At 44.1% G+C, this 19963-nt stretch overlaps 1 protein-coding gene across 1 annotated transcript in view; it reads left to right on the forward strand.

Annotated features, from left to right (window-relative positions):
- The window catches only part of IZUMO1 (izumo sperm-oocyte fusion 1), an 88944-nt gene that overhangs the window by 23985 nt on the left and 44996 nt on the right, over positions 1–19963 (forward strand). Inside the window, exons 3-5 of the mRNA XM_088444475.1 lie at positions 2050–2133; positions 8101–8121; positions 19922–19936. Of these exons, the coding sequence (XP_088300601.1) occupies positions 2050–2133; positions 8101–8121; positions 19922–19936 (120 nt within the window). The remainder of the gene's footprint in view (positions 1–2049; positions 2134–8100; positions 8122–19921; positions 19937–19963) is intronic.

Consider the following 19963-nt stretch of genomic DNA (forward strand, 5'->3'; position numbering starts at 1 on the left):
AGTATGCCCCCCAGTCGTATGCCCCCAGTAGCAGGCCCCCAGTAGTAGTGCCACCATTAGCAGGCCCCCAGTAGTAGTGCCCCCATTAGCAGGCCCCCAGTAGTAGTGCCCCCATTAGCAGGCCCCCATTAGCATGCCCCAAGTAGTATGCCCCCCAGTAGTATGCCACCCAGTAGCAGTGCCCCCAGTAGTAGTGCCCCCATTAACATGCCCCCAGTAGTAGTGCCCCCATTAGCATGCCCCCAGTAGTGGTATGCCACCCATTAGCAGGCCCCCAGTAGTAGTATGCCCCCCATGGCAGGCCCCCAGTAGTAGTATGCTCCCCCTTAGCAGGCCCCCAGTAGTAGTATGTCCTCCATTAGCAGGCCCCCAGTAGTAGTATGCCCCCCCTTAGCAGGCCCCCAGTAGTAGTAGTGCACCCATTAGCAGGCCCCCAGTAGTAGTATGCCCCCCCTTAGCCGGCCCCAAGTAATAGTATACCACCCGCTAGCAGGCCCCCAGTAGTAGTAGTGCCCCCCCTTAGCAGGCCCCCAGTAGTAGTATGCCCCCCATTAGCAGGCCCCCACTTAGCAGGCCCCCAGTAGTAGTAGTATGACCCCCAGTAATGCCCCCTTACACACACACACATAAAAAAAAAAATCTTACCTGACTCCCCGCCACCGTCCGCTCTGCTCTGCTGTATAACGTGCGAAGGGAGCCGGAAGATGGAGCTCATGAGTGAGCTCCAACCGGTTCCCTCCGTGCAGCAGCCAATGAGAGTCTGTGTGACTCTCATTGGCTGCTATTACAAACACACAGCTGCCGCTGGCGGCTGTGTGTTTGATCTTTGTAGGGCAGACCGCTATCACAGCAGTCTGCCCTACACTAGTGGAGCCCTGACGTCGGATTCTCTTGCGAGAATCCGACATCAGGAGACTGTGGCTCGGCCTCGAACAGGGATCCGAGTCAGGCATCCCCGAACATTGGGGACTCGGATCCCCAATGTTCGGAGCGGTTCGGATTCCACAGAATCCGAACCACTCATCTCTACTTGCTTTGAAACGGATAGTTGGCCCTTGCGAGTTTTAAGATCACACTTGCCCTTGTCTGGGATAGTTGGCCCTTGTAAGTTGTGATATCCTTTTGGCCTAAGACAAGTGAACGCTTGTTGTTTGCCGGTCATTCTACTGCCACCATACCTACCATTGTAACTAAAATAAGCTGACCACTTATTTTTAAAAGGCATAACTTGGTCTCGTGTGTTTATTTTAGTTACATTTTGTTTAAGTTTATGGGTCACATCTATTATCTGACGATAGAAAGTTTAATTACTAATCATTGAATGCTCTCATCTCTTTACCCTCATATTATTTTATAGCAAACATAACTCACTTGTTTTCACACCCCGATAAGGTGCTATCAAAAATAAGCGAATATCATTATATAAACATCACAGGAAAATAACGTTTGAAATTACTACCAGGATAGTGTCAGACTGGGGCGTGAAGGGCCCACCAGGAAAATGCAATGGGGTGGGCCCACTGGAGGTCAGATTCAATCCTATAATGCAGGGGACAGGGGTCTGCTTGTCAGACAAGTTTAGCAGCAGGGCAGTAACTAGCTATGGGTGGCCGATGCCACCACATAGAGCGCAGAGCTCTGTGGGTGGCACTGCCGCTCACCCACGGTCCCTGTATCTGGCTAGCAGGATGCCTGGATCTGTACCCTACAGCTAGAATCGCAGCTACAGTGCCACTCGGCATCCCGAGGATGCTCTGGGCAGCGCTGGTGTTCCGGTTGCTGGGTGCCCCGTCCCACCCCATGGCATGATTGTCATGACGTCATGCGCTGAGGAGGCGTGCCCGGCACCAGACGCCATGCCTCAAAGTTGCAGCGCTGTTCAGCAGCATTTCCTGGTGCCGTTATCAGTGGGCTCCATTCTCAAAATTTTAATACAGTTATTAGAATGGATATTCCACCCACTGACCACCAATGATTCTTATTACACTGCCTACAGAGATGTACACTATGGCTGATGACCTTTTAAAATATCATCTTTTGTGATTCTAGGTGCCCAATTTATGAGCATAATAGGAACACAGTTCAAGCGACTTAAAGAAAAATTCACAGGTATTCTTGCAAAGTTCAGTAAAAGTAAGTGAGACATTAATATACCAAAACATTGTGGAATTAAACATTATAGTAGTATCTTGCTTTTATTTAGATAGCACATTTCCTTGTTAGAACTTAAATAATATTAAATTATTGCAAAGGGCGAGTCAACCAGTTGCTGCTCTGGGTGTGGTATGAAAAGTCAACATTCCGATTGTCGACATGGACATTAGGTCAACAAATAATGTGACGACATTCACAAATGTCGACCTGATCAAAATGTTGGCATTTAACCAGAATGTCACCATATCGTTTTTTTCATAAATACGGTTTGCATGGAAACCGAACACGCACATCTCTAATTTTAACCTTGTTCACTTTTGTGAATGCTGACATTTTGCTTGTCGACCTTTGCTTGTTGACAATCTGACTGTTGACATTCAGAACCTGTTGACATTCTAGTATCGACATTACAACTGTTGACATTCTGAACGGATACCGCTGTTCTATGTAATCATTCAAAATAGTCCTTGTCACCTCTCTGTGGGGTCTATTTACTAAGCAGTGTTAGGAGACAGAGGGGCCTATTTACTAAGCAGTGTTAGGAGACAATCAGCTTCCAACTGTCATATCACAGGCTGTGTTTGAAAAATGACAATTGGGAGCTGATTGGCTGGCACCTTATTACTTCCTTATAACTTTTCACTCTGTCTCCTAACACTGCTTAGTAAATAGACCCAGAGTGAAAAGTGATAAAGTGCCAGGCAATCAGATCCCAACTGTAATTCTTCAAACACAGCCTGTGAGATGGCACTTAGGAGTGGATTGGCTGGTACCTTATCTCATTTCACTTTGTCTCCTAACACTGCTTAGTAAATAGACCCCTGTATGTTTTTGAACTGTTTGAGAAAAATGGAATACTCAAAGAAAAACCACAGAATCATGGAGAGAGCACACAAACTCCACACAGATAGGTCCCTGGTTGGAATTGAATCCCCGACCCTAGCATAAGACAGCAATGGTAACCAATGTCATACGCGCACGCAAGGGGGGGTTCTGAGTACCCAGAAACCCCCCCTGCCCGCTGATCAGTAAGTGTAGTGCGCACCGCAGTTTGAGTGGTCCGCACTACACAGTAACGGGCACACCGCCGCCAGCGACGGGTAGTACACTCGTACTACCCGGTGGCTTTGTGTTTATTTTAGCAGCCAATGAGATTCAGGCAGACTCTCATTGGCTGCTGCTTCCACTGCCGGACATGGCCTGGAGTTCACTCATGAGCTCCGCCTTCCGGCTCCCGTAGTGGGTGATGGGAGAGCTGTCATTATGTCTCTCCCATAGTGCAGAGTGGGCCGGGAGGACAGAGGAGCGGACAGTGGCAGGCGCTGGGATTCAGGTAAGTATTTTTTTCTTTTTTTTTTCTTTGTCCTATATATGTGAGGGGCACTGCATAGGACAGCCATTGTTGGACTGATACAGGAAGGGCCCACTAGGGAATGCAGTGGTAGGGGCCCAAGTTAAGGGGTATGGCCAGCCACAAGAGGAGCTGTGGCCAGGAACAACAGAGTGACTTGGACCTCCATTAGAGAGCACATGCAAAGAATAGAGCCCCTTCATAAAAGAGGGGACAGGGGTTTGGCAGGAAGGCTAATCTTGGTGTAGTTTCCTTAGAAAAAAAAACAAGCACTTAAGTTCTTCCATGATCTAGCCCCACCCCTAGAAAGAGGTGGGTCCTTCAGGCAGTGGTGCCCACTGGGGATTTTCCCTGTACCCCTGTGGGCCAGTCCAACCTTGGGGGGCACTACTGGTGGCACTGTATAAGGGGCACCACTGGGGGCACTGCATAGAGGGGACCACTACTGGGGGCACTGCATAGGGGGAACCACTACTGGGGGCACTGTATACGGGCCACTACTGGGGGCACAGCATAGGGGGACCACTACTGGTGACACTACATAGGGGGGCACTGTATATGGGGCACTGCATAAAGGGGCACTACTGGGGGCACTGTATAAGGGGCACTACTGGGGCACTGTATAAGGGGCACTACTGGGGGCACTGTAAAGGAGGCACTTGGGGCACTGCATAGGGGGACCAGTACTAGGGGCATTGTATAAAGGGCACTACTGGGGGAGGGGAGTCTTTAATAAATCATGCGGCCTGTATTTATTTGCCTGCTGCAATCATGTTTTTTAGTGACAGAGGTGCGTGTGTGTCTGTGTGTGTCAGTCAGTGTGTGTGTACCACGTCATGGGCTGAGTGGTTTATTTAACTATAGTGGTCCTGAATCCTTTGTAAGCTGTTTCTATCTATCTACTGTGTATATATATATATCATATGTACTTTGGTCTGATGAGTCCAAATTTGAGATTTTTGGTTCCAGCCACCGTGTCTTTGTGAGACGCAGAGAAGGTGAGTGGATGGCTTCTGCATGTGTGGTTACCACTGTGAAGCATGGAGAAGGAGGTGTGATGGTGTGGGGGGTGCTTTGTTGGTGACACTGTTGGTGATTTATTCAAAATTCAAGGCACACTTAACCAGCATGGTTACCACAGCATTCTGCAGCGCCGTGCCATCCCATCTGGTTTGCGCTTACTGGGATCATCATTTGTTTTTCAACAAGACAATGACCCCAAACACAGGCTATGTAAGGGCTACTTGACCAAGAAGGAAAGTGATGGAGTGCTGCGTCAGATGACCTGGCCTCCACAATTACCCGAACTAATCCCAATTGAGCTGGTATGGGATAAGTTGGACCGCAGAGTGAAGGAAAAGCAGCCAACAAGTGCTCAGCACCTCTGGGGACTCCTTCAAGACTGTTGGAAAACCATTCCAGGAGACTACCTCATGAAGCTGATTGAGAGAATGCCAAGAGTGTGCAAAGCTGTCATCCAAGCAAAAGGGGGCTACTTTGAGGAATCTATAATACAAAACCTATTTTAATTTGTTTAACACTTTTTTGTTTACAACATAATTCCATATGTGTTCTTTTACAATTTTAATATATTCAGTATTCATCTACTATGTTGAAAATAATTTACATAAAAAAAAACCATTGAATGAGAAGGTGTTTCCAAACTTTTGACTGGTACTATATATATATATATATATATATATATATATACATATATATACAGTCAGGTGCATAAATATTGGGACATTGACAGAATTTTCACATTTTGGCCTCTATTCACCACCACAATGGCTTTGAAATGAAACAAACAAGATGTGCTTTAACTGCAGACTTTCAGATTTAATTTGAGGGTAATTACATCCAAATCAGGTGAACGGTGCAGGAATTACAATGGTTTCTATATGTGCCTCCCACTTTTTAAGGGGCCAAAAGTAATGGGACAAACTAAACAATCCTAAATCTAACTTTCACTTTTTAATACTTTGTTGCAAATCCTTTGCAGGCAATTATAGCCTGAAGTCTGGAATGCATAGACATCACCAGATGCTGGGTTTCATCCCTGGTGATGCTCTGCCAGGCCTCTACTACAAATGTCTTAAGTTCCTGCTTGTTCTTGGGGCATTTTCCCTTCAGTTTTGTCTTCATCAAGTGAAATGCATGCTCAATCGGATTCAGGTCAGGGGATTGACTTGGCCATTGCATAACATTCCACTTTTTTGCCTTAAAAAATGCTTTGGTTGCTTTTGCAGTATGCTTCGGGTCATTGTCCATCTGCACTGTGAAGCAGCGTCCAATGAGTTCTGAAGCATTTGACTGAATATGAACATATAATATTGCCCGAAACACTTCAGAATTCATTCTGCTGCTTTTGTCAGCAGTCACATCATCAATAAATACAAGGGAACCAGTTCCATTGGCAGCCATACATGCCCACACCATGACACTACCACCACCATGCTTCACTGATGAGGTGGTATGTTTTGGATCATGAGCAGTTCCTTTCCTTCTCCATAATCTTCTCTTCCCATCACTCTGGTACAAGTTGATCTTTGTCTCATCTGTCCATAGGATGTTGTTCCAGAACTGTAATGGCTTTTTTAGATGTTGTTTGGTAAACTCTAATCTGGTCTTCCTTCCAATGGTTTACATCTTGTGGTGGACCCTCTATATTCAATCTTGTGAAGTCTTCTCTTGATTGTTGACTTTGACACATATACACCTACCTCCTGGAGAGTGTTCTTGATTTGGCCAACTGTTGTGAAGGGGTTTTTCTTCACCAGGGATATAATTCTTCTGTCATCAACCACAGTTGTTTTCCGTGGTCTTCCGGGTCTTTTGGTGTTGCTGAGCTCTACGGCGCATTCTTTCTTTTTAAGAATGTTCCAAACAGTTGATTTGGCCACACCTAATGTTTTTGTTATCTCTCTGATGGGTCTGTTTTGATTTTTCAGCCTAATGATGGCTTGCTTCACTGATAGTGACAGCTCTTTGGATCTCATATTGAGAATCGACAGCAACTGATTTCAAATGCAAATGTCACACCTAGAATCAACCCCAGACCTTTTACCTGCTTAATTGATAATGAAATAATGAGGGAATAGCCCACACCTGTCCATGAAATAGCTTTTGAGTTGATAGTCCCATTACTTTTGGCCCCTTAAAAAGTGGGAGGCACATATAGAAACTGTTGTAAATCCTACACCGTTCACCTGAATTGGATGTAATTACCCTCAACTTAAATCTGAAAGTCTGCAGTTAAAGCACATCTTGTTTGTTTCATTTCAAAGCCATTGTGGTGGTGAATAGAGGCCAAAATCTGAGAATTCTGTCAATGTCCCAATATTTATGCACCTGACTGTATATATATGTATATAGAACAAAGGTGCGGCACTCGAGGCATTAATAAATAATTCAATCACAGGCCATTGGCTATATCAATGTTTCAGTTGTTGTCAACATTTTTTCCTGACGACAGTTTACAACAACTTGATATAGCCAATGGCCTGTGATTGAATTATTTATTAATGCCTCGAGTGCCGCACCTTTGTTCTATATGTACTTATCTCTGTGAGGGCACCAGCTCCGGGTTGCTTTCTTCTTTTTTGGAGTGCCAAACCTTTAGTTTATATATATATATATATATATATATATATATACACACCATATATATATATATATAATTATATTACATTGTATATGTGTTTTTGGTCACATTGTATTTGTGTTATTTGGTAACCGTGGTGATTACCATGGTAACTGTTGAATGGGAGGATGTGATGTCACTACTGGCTCTGTGGACTTCCGGGTTGGAGCCAGGAAGTGATGTCGCGGTGCAGCATGGTATCTAACTGCTCTATATATGTTTGGTAAGTGTAACATGTTTGTATGTGTTTTATGCTTGAAAAAAGCGCTAATAAAAGGCGCTGAAACGTTGCAGACAGCATCTTCTCACATTTGGTCGTCTTTTACACGGAGTGCCGCCCTGTGGAGAATATATATATATATATATATGTATTTATATATTTTTTTTTTTGTGGCTAGATGTTTTTTATTGGTTCGGTAACCAGGGATTTGGAAACCCTCCAGCAATCACAGAATGTAGAGATTGCATTGGCAGAACTTTCAGTTTATGTAAAACAACCAGTTATGCAGCAATATTTGTTTTATCTAATGCAACTTTGTTCATCACTAGCAACATCCTTGGCACAAACGCTACCTTACTCCCACCCTAAAGTAACCACCTACAATTACCTCAACTGCCAAACTGCAATCAGGTCGCTGTTCCTGGTAACTAGAGATGTCTTTTGGTTTTGGATCCGGATTCTTCTTTGTGTTTTGGTTTAGATTTTGGTTCTATATTTAAAAACAACCAAACAGCTAAAGTGATGTAATTTTGATATGTAAACATGGAATCCAAAACCCGAGTTCTGTTTTAAAATCTGAGTTCCAAACCGCGGGAATATCCAAACCGGGACTCTGTGCCCCTAAATTCAGTTGTTGATGAATCTCTGGGAACCGAACCCGCACATCTCTATTAGTAACATATATGTTTCTGTACTCTATTGTTTTTCTAATGGTATTGCATTCCTTTTTAGGAGTCTGTCCAAACAAGAAAGGTAGGCTTACATACTGTAGACATTGTTAGTTTAGTACATGTTTCAGCAAAATTCTGTTTTAATTCTTTTTTTGGGTGATTGTTGGTCAGAAGTAGATTTGTTTTAGTAATTATTTAAGGGACTAATGTTGAGTTTGAATGCATTTATGAAACACGATCACTACAGTTTATGTACACTAGTATATGCAAGACAGGTACAGGCCTGCACCAGTAGCATATGTACCAGGTTTACATCAGGCACTTCTCAGATACACTTACTGTACAGTATATACCCATTGTTTTTATTTTTTTACAGAGAAATAAGCAGTTGGTTATATGTTTCAATAAAAAAAAAAATTACAAATGCAAAAAATATAATTTTCCTGTACAAAAAAATTCTTGCTAAAAGAAGCTGCCAACATCATTTAATATATGCACGGCAGCACGGTCAATGAAAAATAGCACCTACAGTATTAGCTTTAGCAGTTAATCCTCAATTAGCCAATCAGAAGTGGTTATCTAGTGCTGGCAACTGTCCTTATCCTTCTTAGCATGTATCTGCAGCAGCCCTCGGGTACCCGCAATTGGTACTGCTTGGCAGGCATATGTACGTTTCTATGTAGGTCTGTATCTATTCGCAGTTATGTGAAGACACAGTTACTGTACTCTGCCCATGATAGAGCATTCCTTCCCTCCTCTGTTCTGCCTCTACAGTTGCAAGCAAGTGCAAGCATCAGATGCGAGCAAATCTGCATACATACATATATGTGTGACCTGTTTTGTTGGCATGCACAGTCGCAGAACCAGTTTGGGTATTTAACATTTCACAGCCTGACGTATGTCCAACTCAGCATCAATCCCCCCTAAGGGTCTGATTTGGAGCTGCATTCAAGTCTATTTTGTGGGTGGATCTTGTGATTTTTTTCGCTGAATGCATGCGTCCAAACTAAGTATACACAACATAGAGCAACTACCTGTGATTGAAGTGTTGTGAGGGTGTGTTGTGAGCATGCGAGGGGGAATTGCAGGCTATTCAGAGGTGAGCATACACAGAGATCTGTCTGAAGGATCTTTCGCACAAAGGATAGGGCTTGTACAAATGTACTGTACACTGGGCCAGATTCAGAGCCGCTCGTTCGCTCCGGATGATGTTCGCACAACTGCGCATGCATATGGGTCGTAATGCGCATGCGCCAACCAGTCAGTGCGATCGGAAATCGAGCACTCGCCAAATAGCGAGTGCCTGCTAATTTGAGTGACAGGATGAGGCGTTTGTGGGTGGTAACAGGGGAAGGTGCTCGAAAACGTGGAGTGGAGATCCGAACGCAGGCGTGCCAAACGGTCAAAACGGGCGTTTTAGGGTGTGAATAATTAACAAAGCAGCGTCATCGACCACGTCACTTGGTTGTCTCTTAGCCTGAACTGTTCGCATGATTGCGGTAGGATAAACCTACCACAAGCACTGCGAGCAGTTCAGATGCCTTTCGATGTACTCGATTAATCAAATAAATAGCGGAGATGACGTAGGATGCGAGCGGCCAGGGGGCGTCTTTACAAAATAGCGAGCGCATGTTTCGTTCGCTCGCTCAGACATAGAGACGTCAACAGACCGCAAAGAGCGAGCGCTCAATTTAAATAGCCGGCCCCTTTTTCTGACTGAGCGAGCGCAAATAGCGTCCGGCTCTGAATCAGGCCCACTGATCGCTATTTTCACAAGAGGATGTACAGTATAGGGGTGGTTGAGCCGCATAGATGCAGCCAGCTCTGAATACGGCAAAATATCTACATTTATTGTTAGAGGTGCGCTCTGAGCTGCCTTTGTTTACTTAGAGTAGCTGCCAGACACTAGGACCCAGCGGCCCTCCATTGAGGAACGACCTTCCGAAATGCGCTTTCTGTGCATTTTCATTCCTCTGGCATCCTGAGTGTACAGATGTGCCCATGAGTATCCCATATAACGGGAAGCCTCACGGAGACCCTAACTCCACTGTATCACCACCGCAGTACATTATATAGACCCCGCTCCTGCCATCACTGTGAATAAGACAGTAAACAGTGTGCACATACCCAGCACACCACAATACCCAGCATAACCCTAAAGCTCCTGGCTGCAACTGGGAACCCCTTAGAACCTGTACCTGCTGTTAACCCTGTGTTATCCTGCTACCTGTTTCTACCTGGTTAATAAACCACCCTCTGGTTAAGTCACCTGCAGTGTGGACTAACCTCCATTTGCACACAGCTGCCACCTTCCACGGTAGTGTTTGCCAAGAATTAATGCCCAGCGTGCAAGTCGGCCACACATGCAGCCGGCTTGTGAGCAGCTGGAAATCATGCCATAAGTCGTGAGGTGCAGCATTCACACATTCCACCAAATAAATGTAATTAGCAGTAAATATGTATTATTATAAAATAGTCTACACTAGATCACATATAGATCAGGCTGCTTAGCTATTTTCTTGTTGCAAGCATTCTTCAACTACTGAGTTTGTCATTTGTCATCGGTCTTATTTAATCTCTCTGGTAAATGATGTACAATACAATAATATGATAGAAGAACAACAACAAAAGTAAGGGAAGCAGCCATTATAATCACCATAACCTTCTAAAGAACGTTATTACCAAACTTAAATCTGTGAAAATACTTAGCACTATCTTGACACAATGGGGCCTCCTTATAGTTTCTTCCTGTAAGTGGCAAAGACAAGTAAGCATAAACAAAACATAGAAAAAAAAGAGAAAGATCGAACAGCGCTAATAGTAATAATAGAATTAATACCAATCTAAATATACTGAGTAGCTCCAAATCTAATGAGAATACACTTAGATGTTATACATACTGAAATATAACAAATGATATAGTATAAGTAACTCCCTTAATTAGAATCCAATACGGCTTGGTTCATAATATAAACATTTAATAATAATAATAAAATAGTGCATAAAAATAATAATAACAATCACAAAGTGTTAAAAAACAGCAGCACATAGAGTAATGATATTCCGGCATAAAAATGGATGAGTTAACTCAATTCATAAGAGTCTCTGGTCCATGTAATCCATTAAAAATGTGGGAATCAAATAGTATTATCACAATGTCACAAAAGAAATAGCAACCTGCATGGAAAGAAACGGAGTCAAGGTAGGGGCAATCCGGACGATTATCCAGCAATGTTTGATATATTACCAGCCCGCAGAGATGATCCTGTTTGTGGCTTATCCAGTTAGCCAAAAGGGGCCGCAGCTTTAATGGAAAACGGTGGTAAAGATGTATGGTGCTGGTCCGGAACTTCCCAAATACGTTTCCAATTCGATCCTGATATTCTGAGGTGCTAATAGGTCCTGGGGTGCTAAACACGTTTCGTTGTGGAAACCCCCCACAACTTCGTCAGGAGCTCAATAAGGCAATCCTCTCAGTATGGGGTTTAAATACCCTATTAGTGATTGCAAAATTAGTGCAGCTGTACACACCCTATTTGGTCTGAACCAAGCCGTATATAGATTCATATAGATTACTATGCACATAATCTAGGAGAACTTGAATAAACATAGAGAGCATATTTCGTTCTTATTATACAAAAGTAATATAATTCTTACAAAGTCAATTGCATACGTGCGCTCCAATACTTCCGGGTCACGTGACTCAGATGTTAAAATGTAGTCACGGGAACCACCGAAAGTAATAGCCAATGATTTAGGCATGTCAGCTGTCACATGGTGCAAACACACTCGGCGTACGTCTGCATCAGGACTGCCAGATGGTGGCAGTCACGTGATGTAAACATACCAACGTCATTAGCTGCATCAGCGGTCACGTGTCTCCACATGCCGCTCGGCATCTATCTATCTCGGGGACCACCCAGTTGCCCGCGGTCATGTGATATCAACACACCTGACGTCATGAATTCATGTATTAGTTCTAAAGAAAAATCCACTAATAAATTACTTTTCTTATCCATTATTCTAAATAAGAGGGAAACCAATTCAATGCCCTATTACTCAATAATGGTAAACTATCCATTCATAAAGAAGATCGGAACCGGCTAAATAACATATCCCCCTAAAAATATTAACATACAGAGGTGATTCCTATTTATAACGAACCCATGTAATAAATAAATAAATAAATAAATAAATTAAGTTATTAAACATATAACAATTTAAAGAAACCTGATAATCTAAATAAATATTAATAATGGGTGGGTTAGTTCTACTCCTGCATAGACATAAATATAGGGTCTTGAATAAGGAATGATGTGAAATACAGGTGAAAAGAGAGATGGAAATCGGTGATGGACACCCTGTCTGTCTGTTCAAACTCATTGGTTAAGCAGGAACTAAAAGATGGAATTAAATTCCACTGATTCATTTAAACCACCCGGGTATAGTGAATTCAGTTTAAACATCCAGTAGACCTCTTGTCTACATAATATCCTAAATCTGTCTCCACCCCTAGACGTTGTATTAATGGACTCGAGTCCAACTATCATTAAAGTCTGAGGATCTCTATTATGCTTATTTAAGAAATGTCAAGTTAAACTGTGTGTTCTCACACCTTTAATGATATTACGACAATGTTCCATGAACCTCGTTTTAAGTGATCTCGTGGTGCGGCCCACATATTTCAGACCGCAACCACAGGTAATGAGATAAACAATATAAGATGTATCACAGTTCATAAAACTAACCAGCGTGTAAGTGTCCTGGTCTGTGCCTAAAGGGATAGTGGTTGTTTTCTTATGTGTATGTGTACACATCGTACATCTCCCTTTTCCACACCGGTGGAAACCCGGAGGTCTAATTGGTAGCCACTGTTCTCTATGTTCAGAGAACTGAGTCTCTGATATATTCTTTTTATCGGTCTTTAAATAACTAGGGGCTAGAATACATTTTAGGGATTTGTTCTTCCTGTATATCACAGCCGGTTTAGAGGGTAAAACATTCCTTAGGATGTTATCTTGTTGTAAAATTCTATAGTTTCTGAAGATAATCTCCCTAATTTCCTTATGCTTGTTGTTAAATTTGCATATAAACGGTACATTACTTCTGTTGAATGACTTTTCTTTATTACAATACGAATCTTTTTCATTAGGGTATAGTAGATATAATCTCTCTAGCTTCGAGACTTCTCTAAGGCTTTCTTCAAGATATGTGGGGGGTAACCCCTTCTCTCAAAGGAGGTAACCATTTCGGATGCTTGTGTTTGAAAAGCTTCCAAAGTGGAGCAATTTCTCCGTAGGCGCATCAGCTGCCCCTTGGGGATGTTACTTTTCCAAGGCTGGTAGTAAGCGCTTTTAAAATGTAGGTATGATTGTGTATCCACTTGTTTGGTAAAGTTGGAAGTATGAATAATACCATCACGGACCTCAAGGGTCACATCCAGGAAGTCCATACGTGACGGATGATATTGATAAGTGAAGGAAAGATTAAAGTGATTAGTATTGAGAGACAAAGCAAAATCAGAAGCAGAAGATAGATCCCCATCCCAAATAAAAAATAGATCGTCAATGTAACGGCCATAGAAAACCAGGTTTGCAGCAAACCCGCTCCCCCACACAAGGTGGTCCTCGAACTCTCCCATGTATAGGTTCGCGTAGCTCGGTGCAAACCTGGTCCCCATGGCCGTCCCCATGACTTGAAGATAAAAAGTGTTTTGAAACAAAAAATAATTGTGAGAAAGAATAAAGGAAATGGAATCTAAGATAAAGTCCCTATGGTACGGTAATAGGTCGTCATCTCGGGACAAGCAGGCAGAAATATTGGCAATGCCAAACTGATGTGGAATATGCGTATAAAGAGCCTTAACATCCATAGTTAGGAAGGCATAGGAAGACTTCCATTGAAAAGACTGAATGCGTTGGAGAAAATGAGTCGTGTCCCGAAGATGCGAACAAAGAGCCGGAACATAGGGCTGAAGAAAGGTGTCAATGTAAAATGATAAATTTGAGGTAAGTGAGTTAATGCCCGAAATGATGGGGCGTCCTGGAGGTGAATCAAGAGTTTTATGAATTTTGGGGAGGTGGTAATAGATAGAGATCACCGGGTGTGGATTGAAAATAAACCGATGGACTTCCCTAGATATGACCCCATTGGTCAGCGCTGCATCCAGAAGGATCTTAATCTCCGAGAGAAAAGCAGTGGTCAGGTTGTAGGAGAGGACCTCATAAAATGAACGGTCGCCCAACTGATTAAGGGCCTCCTTCAAATAATCGGCCCTATCCTTTACAACCAACCCCCCCCTTGTCTGCCTTTTTGATGACAATGGAGGTATCCTCAGTAAGTATCTTGAGGGCTCTTCTTTCCTTTCTAGAGAGATTTGATGGTGGTCTAGTAGTCAGAGATCTTGAACATAATGATTTATAAACAAAACATAGTCTAGCAATTCTAAATGGTACTGATACTCTGGTGCTTTCCAAAATCTGCAACAAGAGTCCCCATCGACATATGGAAGATATATCGGTCACCTTCACGCCCTCCTGTTGCAATTCTTACTAGATTACCGAGGTCTTAGGGTCCATAACAGATTCTTTGTCAGCATGGTAATTACTTGCATTACTTCTCCCGATTCTGTCTTTGCTGTACCAAGAAAAGAGATGGACTGATAGTGTAGCTCTGTTTGACATCCAAAACAACGGTTTATCCCAATTGCACTCACATACAATTCTTAAAATATAAGCAAGTAAACATGACATAATAAAAGTCCTGTACTAGATTCAGAGATGGACGCTCTAGCATAGGTGCTGCATCTTTGTACGCTGCAACTGTGTTAAAATATGCAAAAGCCGCAGGTGGCGTCTTAAGTTAAAAGACACCCACTGCCAGCTTCTCTGAACTATTGCTGCATCTGAAGATGCAGCCATCGGATCAACTGCAGGAACATCGGACATCTTAGTGACTCAGGACGTCTGGCAAATTTAGGCTACTGGGGCCAGTGAAGCTTCATCCAAGGACGCAACCACTGGCTTCGGCATGCAGAGAAAATGGGGCCAACACTCCCCCGATTTCTGGAATGCTCCCTGTCACCACTCCGTCACCGAGCCCAAGTGCCAGCAACATGTCCATCATCCTGTGGCTTTGGGGTGCTGAGACAGATGTCGCAGAAAGTGATTTTCACCTGCGCAGTGCGGCTTCTGCATATGCGCAGATCTGCAAACATCAGAGAACTACATAAATATCTGAATTAGGCTCTACGATACCAGAGCTACTACCAGATCCAGCAAAGAAAAGGAGCCTCCATGAATAGTAAGTGCAGGTCTCAGACAGGAGTACTGCGAGGATGACTCCCGTTTCTGGATGGTATTTTTCTGATTATGGAATTGGCAACAAATGGATAATCAGGTCCCATCACGCTCAGTGCGTTTCAATTTTGTTCTTCAGAAGTGAATATCAGCTCCTAAAATGAACCATGTGTTGATTCAATGCTTTTGGATGGGAAGTGCTGTACCTGTAACTTTGCAATTAGCTTCATAGACTTCCAATCTCGTGCCCATGTGCAGAGCCCTACACACCTCACAGAGGTTTCCTAGACCACATTGATAGTATCTGTGCCCTGGTTTATGCAGAGTGTATTTGCACCTGCTATCTGGATTTCCATTTGTTGAAATTCCATTAGATTTAGATTTTGAAAATGACCAGTCAGTCAATGAATCCAACTGAGTAACAAACAGTTTTAACAAGAGAAAGTACAAAACCCGTTGCTCAGACTACAGTGAGGGGACTGAGTAGGCCCAGAGGCGGATTTAGACCTCATGGGGCCCTAAGCAAGACACCAGTTTGGGACTCCCCTTCCTCAAACAATCCCTAACACTGTATTTTTGTTTCCAATTTATTCCCTTTACATTATTTGTCATCTTTCTTCCTTATACTCAGCTTTCTAAAAATGTTCCCAATTCACCAAGACCCTAGTTTAGCAATTGTAGAGGATTAGATAGTGGTCACTGTAGGATTTTTTTAGGGCAGGGGCGCTGAATACAGAGGAAGACACATCTGTGCACACCAAAGCAAAACCATAATTACACATTTAGGTGCCCTGTGTACATAAAGAGCATTGGTGCCCCCATCCACAATTAAAGAAGGGAGAGCGTGCGCCAAAGCCATGCGCCGAAACCCCCCCAAAAACACAGGCGTGATCTCGCTGGGAAGGGCCGTGACCACACAATAGCACCACCAATTAAAAATATGCCACACATTAGTGCCCCTCACATTACACCACGCAGTAGTGGCCCTTAGTCACATTACACTGCATAGTAGTGGCCCTTAGTCACATTACACTGCACAGTAGTGTCCCTTAGTCACATTACACCACGCAGTAGTGGCCCTTAGTCACATTACACCACACAGTAGTGGCCCTTAGTCACATTACACTGCACAGTAGTGTCCCTTAGTCACATTACACCACACAGTGGTGTCCCTTATTCACGTTACGGCATACAGTAGTACCCCTTATTCACATTACACCACATAGTAGTGTCCATTCATGTTATGCCCCCAACGGCGGCAACATGTCTCCTTTTTGGGAAATGAAGGCTGTCGCAGCCCTGTCCACACCAACAGGCACAAGAAGACTGTCAATCACTGACAGTCAGCTGACCCTCTGTATACGATCATGCAGGACCTGTGCACTGCTGAATGAGGGCCTCTGACAAAGTGTGAAAGCTACAAAGTGTTTCTAAGTGGCATTTTTAAGAAGCTTTTCACTTTTAAATCATAATTTATAATGAAAGTACAACAACACAGCTTTTTGCTGCTAGAGTTACCAATGACAAAGGCAGACAAAATCCAATACAAATTGTCTTTACAATGATATCCTCATTACACAATCTCCCAGTCAAGGGCATCTTAAGAGAGGAGGGGGCCTGTGTGCATTCCTCTCTCCCCGGCGGCCGGCAGATGACTGACGCGGCTGTCCGGCCACTGCAGCATCAGTAGACTCTGGGCACCAGAGTGTGCCCAGAGTCTACTGCGCATGTACAGATTGCCGGGGAAATGCCATGGCCTCCATTTCCCAGCGATTTCCTCACTGCACATGCACAAAACGCCGGAAAAATATGGCCATTTTCCATCATTTTGAGTAGCGCTGAGAACCCCGACACGGTGATTGCATGCTGAACAATAAAGATTACTACCCAGCAAGTAGGATGGGTTACATCTTACATAGTTCTTGGTAAGACCCGCTTGGTAAGACCCGCTCTCCGCACAAACTACACTACCACTAACCCTGCTCCCGCTCTCTGCTTACACTGCACCACCACCATACCTCACAACTGTCTCGCATGCCCCGCAGTGGGGGGAAGTTGGGGAGAGCACAAACCGCTGCTCTGCACAGCAGAGCAGCGGGTGTGCAGGAGGAGAACAGCTGCCGTGCGCATGCATACGGCATCTGTTTTCTTGTTAACGGACTGCCTCGGGGCTGCCCAGTGTCTCAGAGAGTGCTGGGCATGCCCCCAAAGTGGCGAAAACGGGGAAGCCGCAAGGCTCCGCCCCGGTTTCAGTAGGCTCCACCCCTTTTGCACAAGTGCTATGTCCCATTCCTTGGGAGGTTAAAATGTTGGGAGGCATGCTACCACTAACCCTACTCCCGCTCCCACCACACTCTAAACTACCCTTACCCTGCTCTGGCTCCAAGCTCCAACTACACTACTCCTAACCTTACTACCACTAACCCTGCTCTGGCTGCCTCCACACACACTACCACTAACCATGCTCCCTCTTCCCGCTCACAGTACACTACCCCTAACCCTGCTCCCACTCTCTGCACACACTATACTACCCCTAACCCTCCTCCTGCTTCCCGCTCACATGACACTACCCCTAACCCTGCTGCTACCACTCTCTACACTACCCCTAAACCTGCTCCCTCTCCCGCACACACTACATCTAACCCTACTCCCCCTCCCTACACACACTACACTACCCCTAACCATGTTCCCACTCCCCACTCACACAATACACCTACTCCTGCTATTTTATTTCAATAAGTGCCCCTCCTCGCAACCGACCCCCTGTTTAATCAGTGGAAGTACAGTATTTGGAGGTTGAGGTGGAAGAAGTAACAGGAAGTGAGAGGTCTTGAAATTAGGTTACACCACCAACCTGTTAACAGAGCTGGGTTAGAAAGCACATAAAAGAGGGATATATGTACCAGAGGATAGTTTCAGCTAGGGTGGGCGTGAGGAGAGGGGAGAGGGGGGCTGTGGGGGGGGGGTGATCGGCCGCAAGGAGGGGAGAGGGGAGGCCACAGGATTGGCCGTGAGGGGGGGGTGATGACACAGGGCTTACCTTTTATTTCCACAATGTGTCCTCTCTGGTCACACCCACCTTGCCTTCTAGCTTACATCTCAGCTCCTCCTTTCCTCTGTGCGTAAGACGTCACACGCAGCACACAGTGCAGAGGAGAGGACACAGTGAGCCATCAGACAGAGTGGCATCCTGCTGCTGTCAAACGTGCTGACAGTCAGCCGGTGCTAGTAATTTATAATGCAGGCCTCTATTAGATAACCCTATCAGCGGGCCCCCTGGGACCCGCCGGGCCCTAAACAGCCGCGGAAACCTGATTTACTAACCTATACTAATGCCAGACCATAGGACTAATGTGTACATTTACCCTTGTGAATAGAGTGCCTGGTTCAGAGTTGTACGCTGTTGCCGCTGTTGCTGCGTCTGTCTACGCAGCTGAGGAATGTATTGAGACGCCCACCTGCAGCTTTGCAAATTCAAGCATCTCTGTACAAAGACGCAGCATCGGTCCATTCAATTATCGCAGTTCTGCGTAACCTATGGCTACTCAGAATGGACATGGGAACTCAGACGCCGGACCAATTTTTCTTCTGTATCAGATCGCAGCCGCAGGACGTGACATGCCCCCCAAAATGCTCGCGACATGCCTGCGTTCCTTGCTACCACTTCTATCACACTGCAAGTAAAAAGTCACAGTGAGCGACTATGGTAATGTACATTGACACAAGTGCAGTGTGACTTAGACGCATGTGCGGTTTAATGATAATCGCTCAACCCTGTAAATATCAGCATAGCATACATCTCTGTATCAGACCCTCTGTCTAGAGCAGTGATTCCCAACCTCAGTCCTCAAGGCACACTAACAGTCCTGGTTTTAGTGATATCCATGATGAAGCACAGATGGTTAAATCAAATAACTAAGGTACTAATTAAGTCACCTGTGCTCAACTATGGCTATCCTAAAAACCTGGACTGTTAGTGTGCCTTGAGGACCGTGGTTGGGAATCCCTGGTCTAGAGCACAGATTTTCAAAATCGGTCCTCAGGACCCCAACAGTGCATGTTTTCCAGATCTCCTTACAGAATCACAAGTGAAATAATTAGCTACATTTGTGGATCTTTAAAAATGTGTCAGTGAGTAATGATTACACCTGTGCACCTGCTGGGTGATCTGCAAAATGTGACCTGTGTTGGGTCCTGACTGAGGACCGAGTTGACAACCACTGTGCTAGACCATCAAGTCTGTTTGCATAACTCATATGTCTTTTGCATAACATTTTATATGAAATATGTATATTTTGCATTTAGTGCTAATACTGTTAATATACATTTGTATGCCTGACTTAGAAATACCTCTATGCTTTGAGTTGGATGTATCTTGAGATCTATGAGACACAATACAAGTTTTGTAACAGAATATTTAGGCTTACTTTCGGGGCACAATAAGAATCAACCTCTAAAGCCAGAGAACTGTATCTAATTATGTATTTTTGCCTGCAACAGTATTATAGTAACAAAATACACACAGTCAAAGGTTAGCTGATCACTGAGCTGATTTCTGTAACCATTTTTGTGTTTTTTTCCTAGGTGAAGTTAATTGTGGTAAGTCTACCTTTCTAAACTTTTAAT

Source organism: Taudactylus pleione, unplaced genomic scaffold (genome assembly GCF_031769625.1).
Source record: "Taudactylus pleione unplaced genomic scaffold, aTauple2 ptg000366l, whole genome shotgun sequence".
Classification (NCBI taxonomy): Eukaryota; Metazoa; Chordata; class Amphibia; order Anura; family Myobatrachidae; genus Taudactylus; species Taudactylus pleione.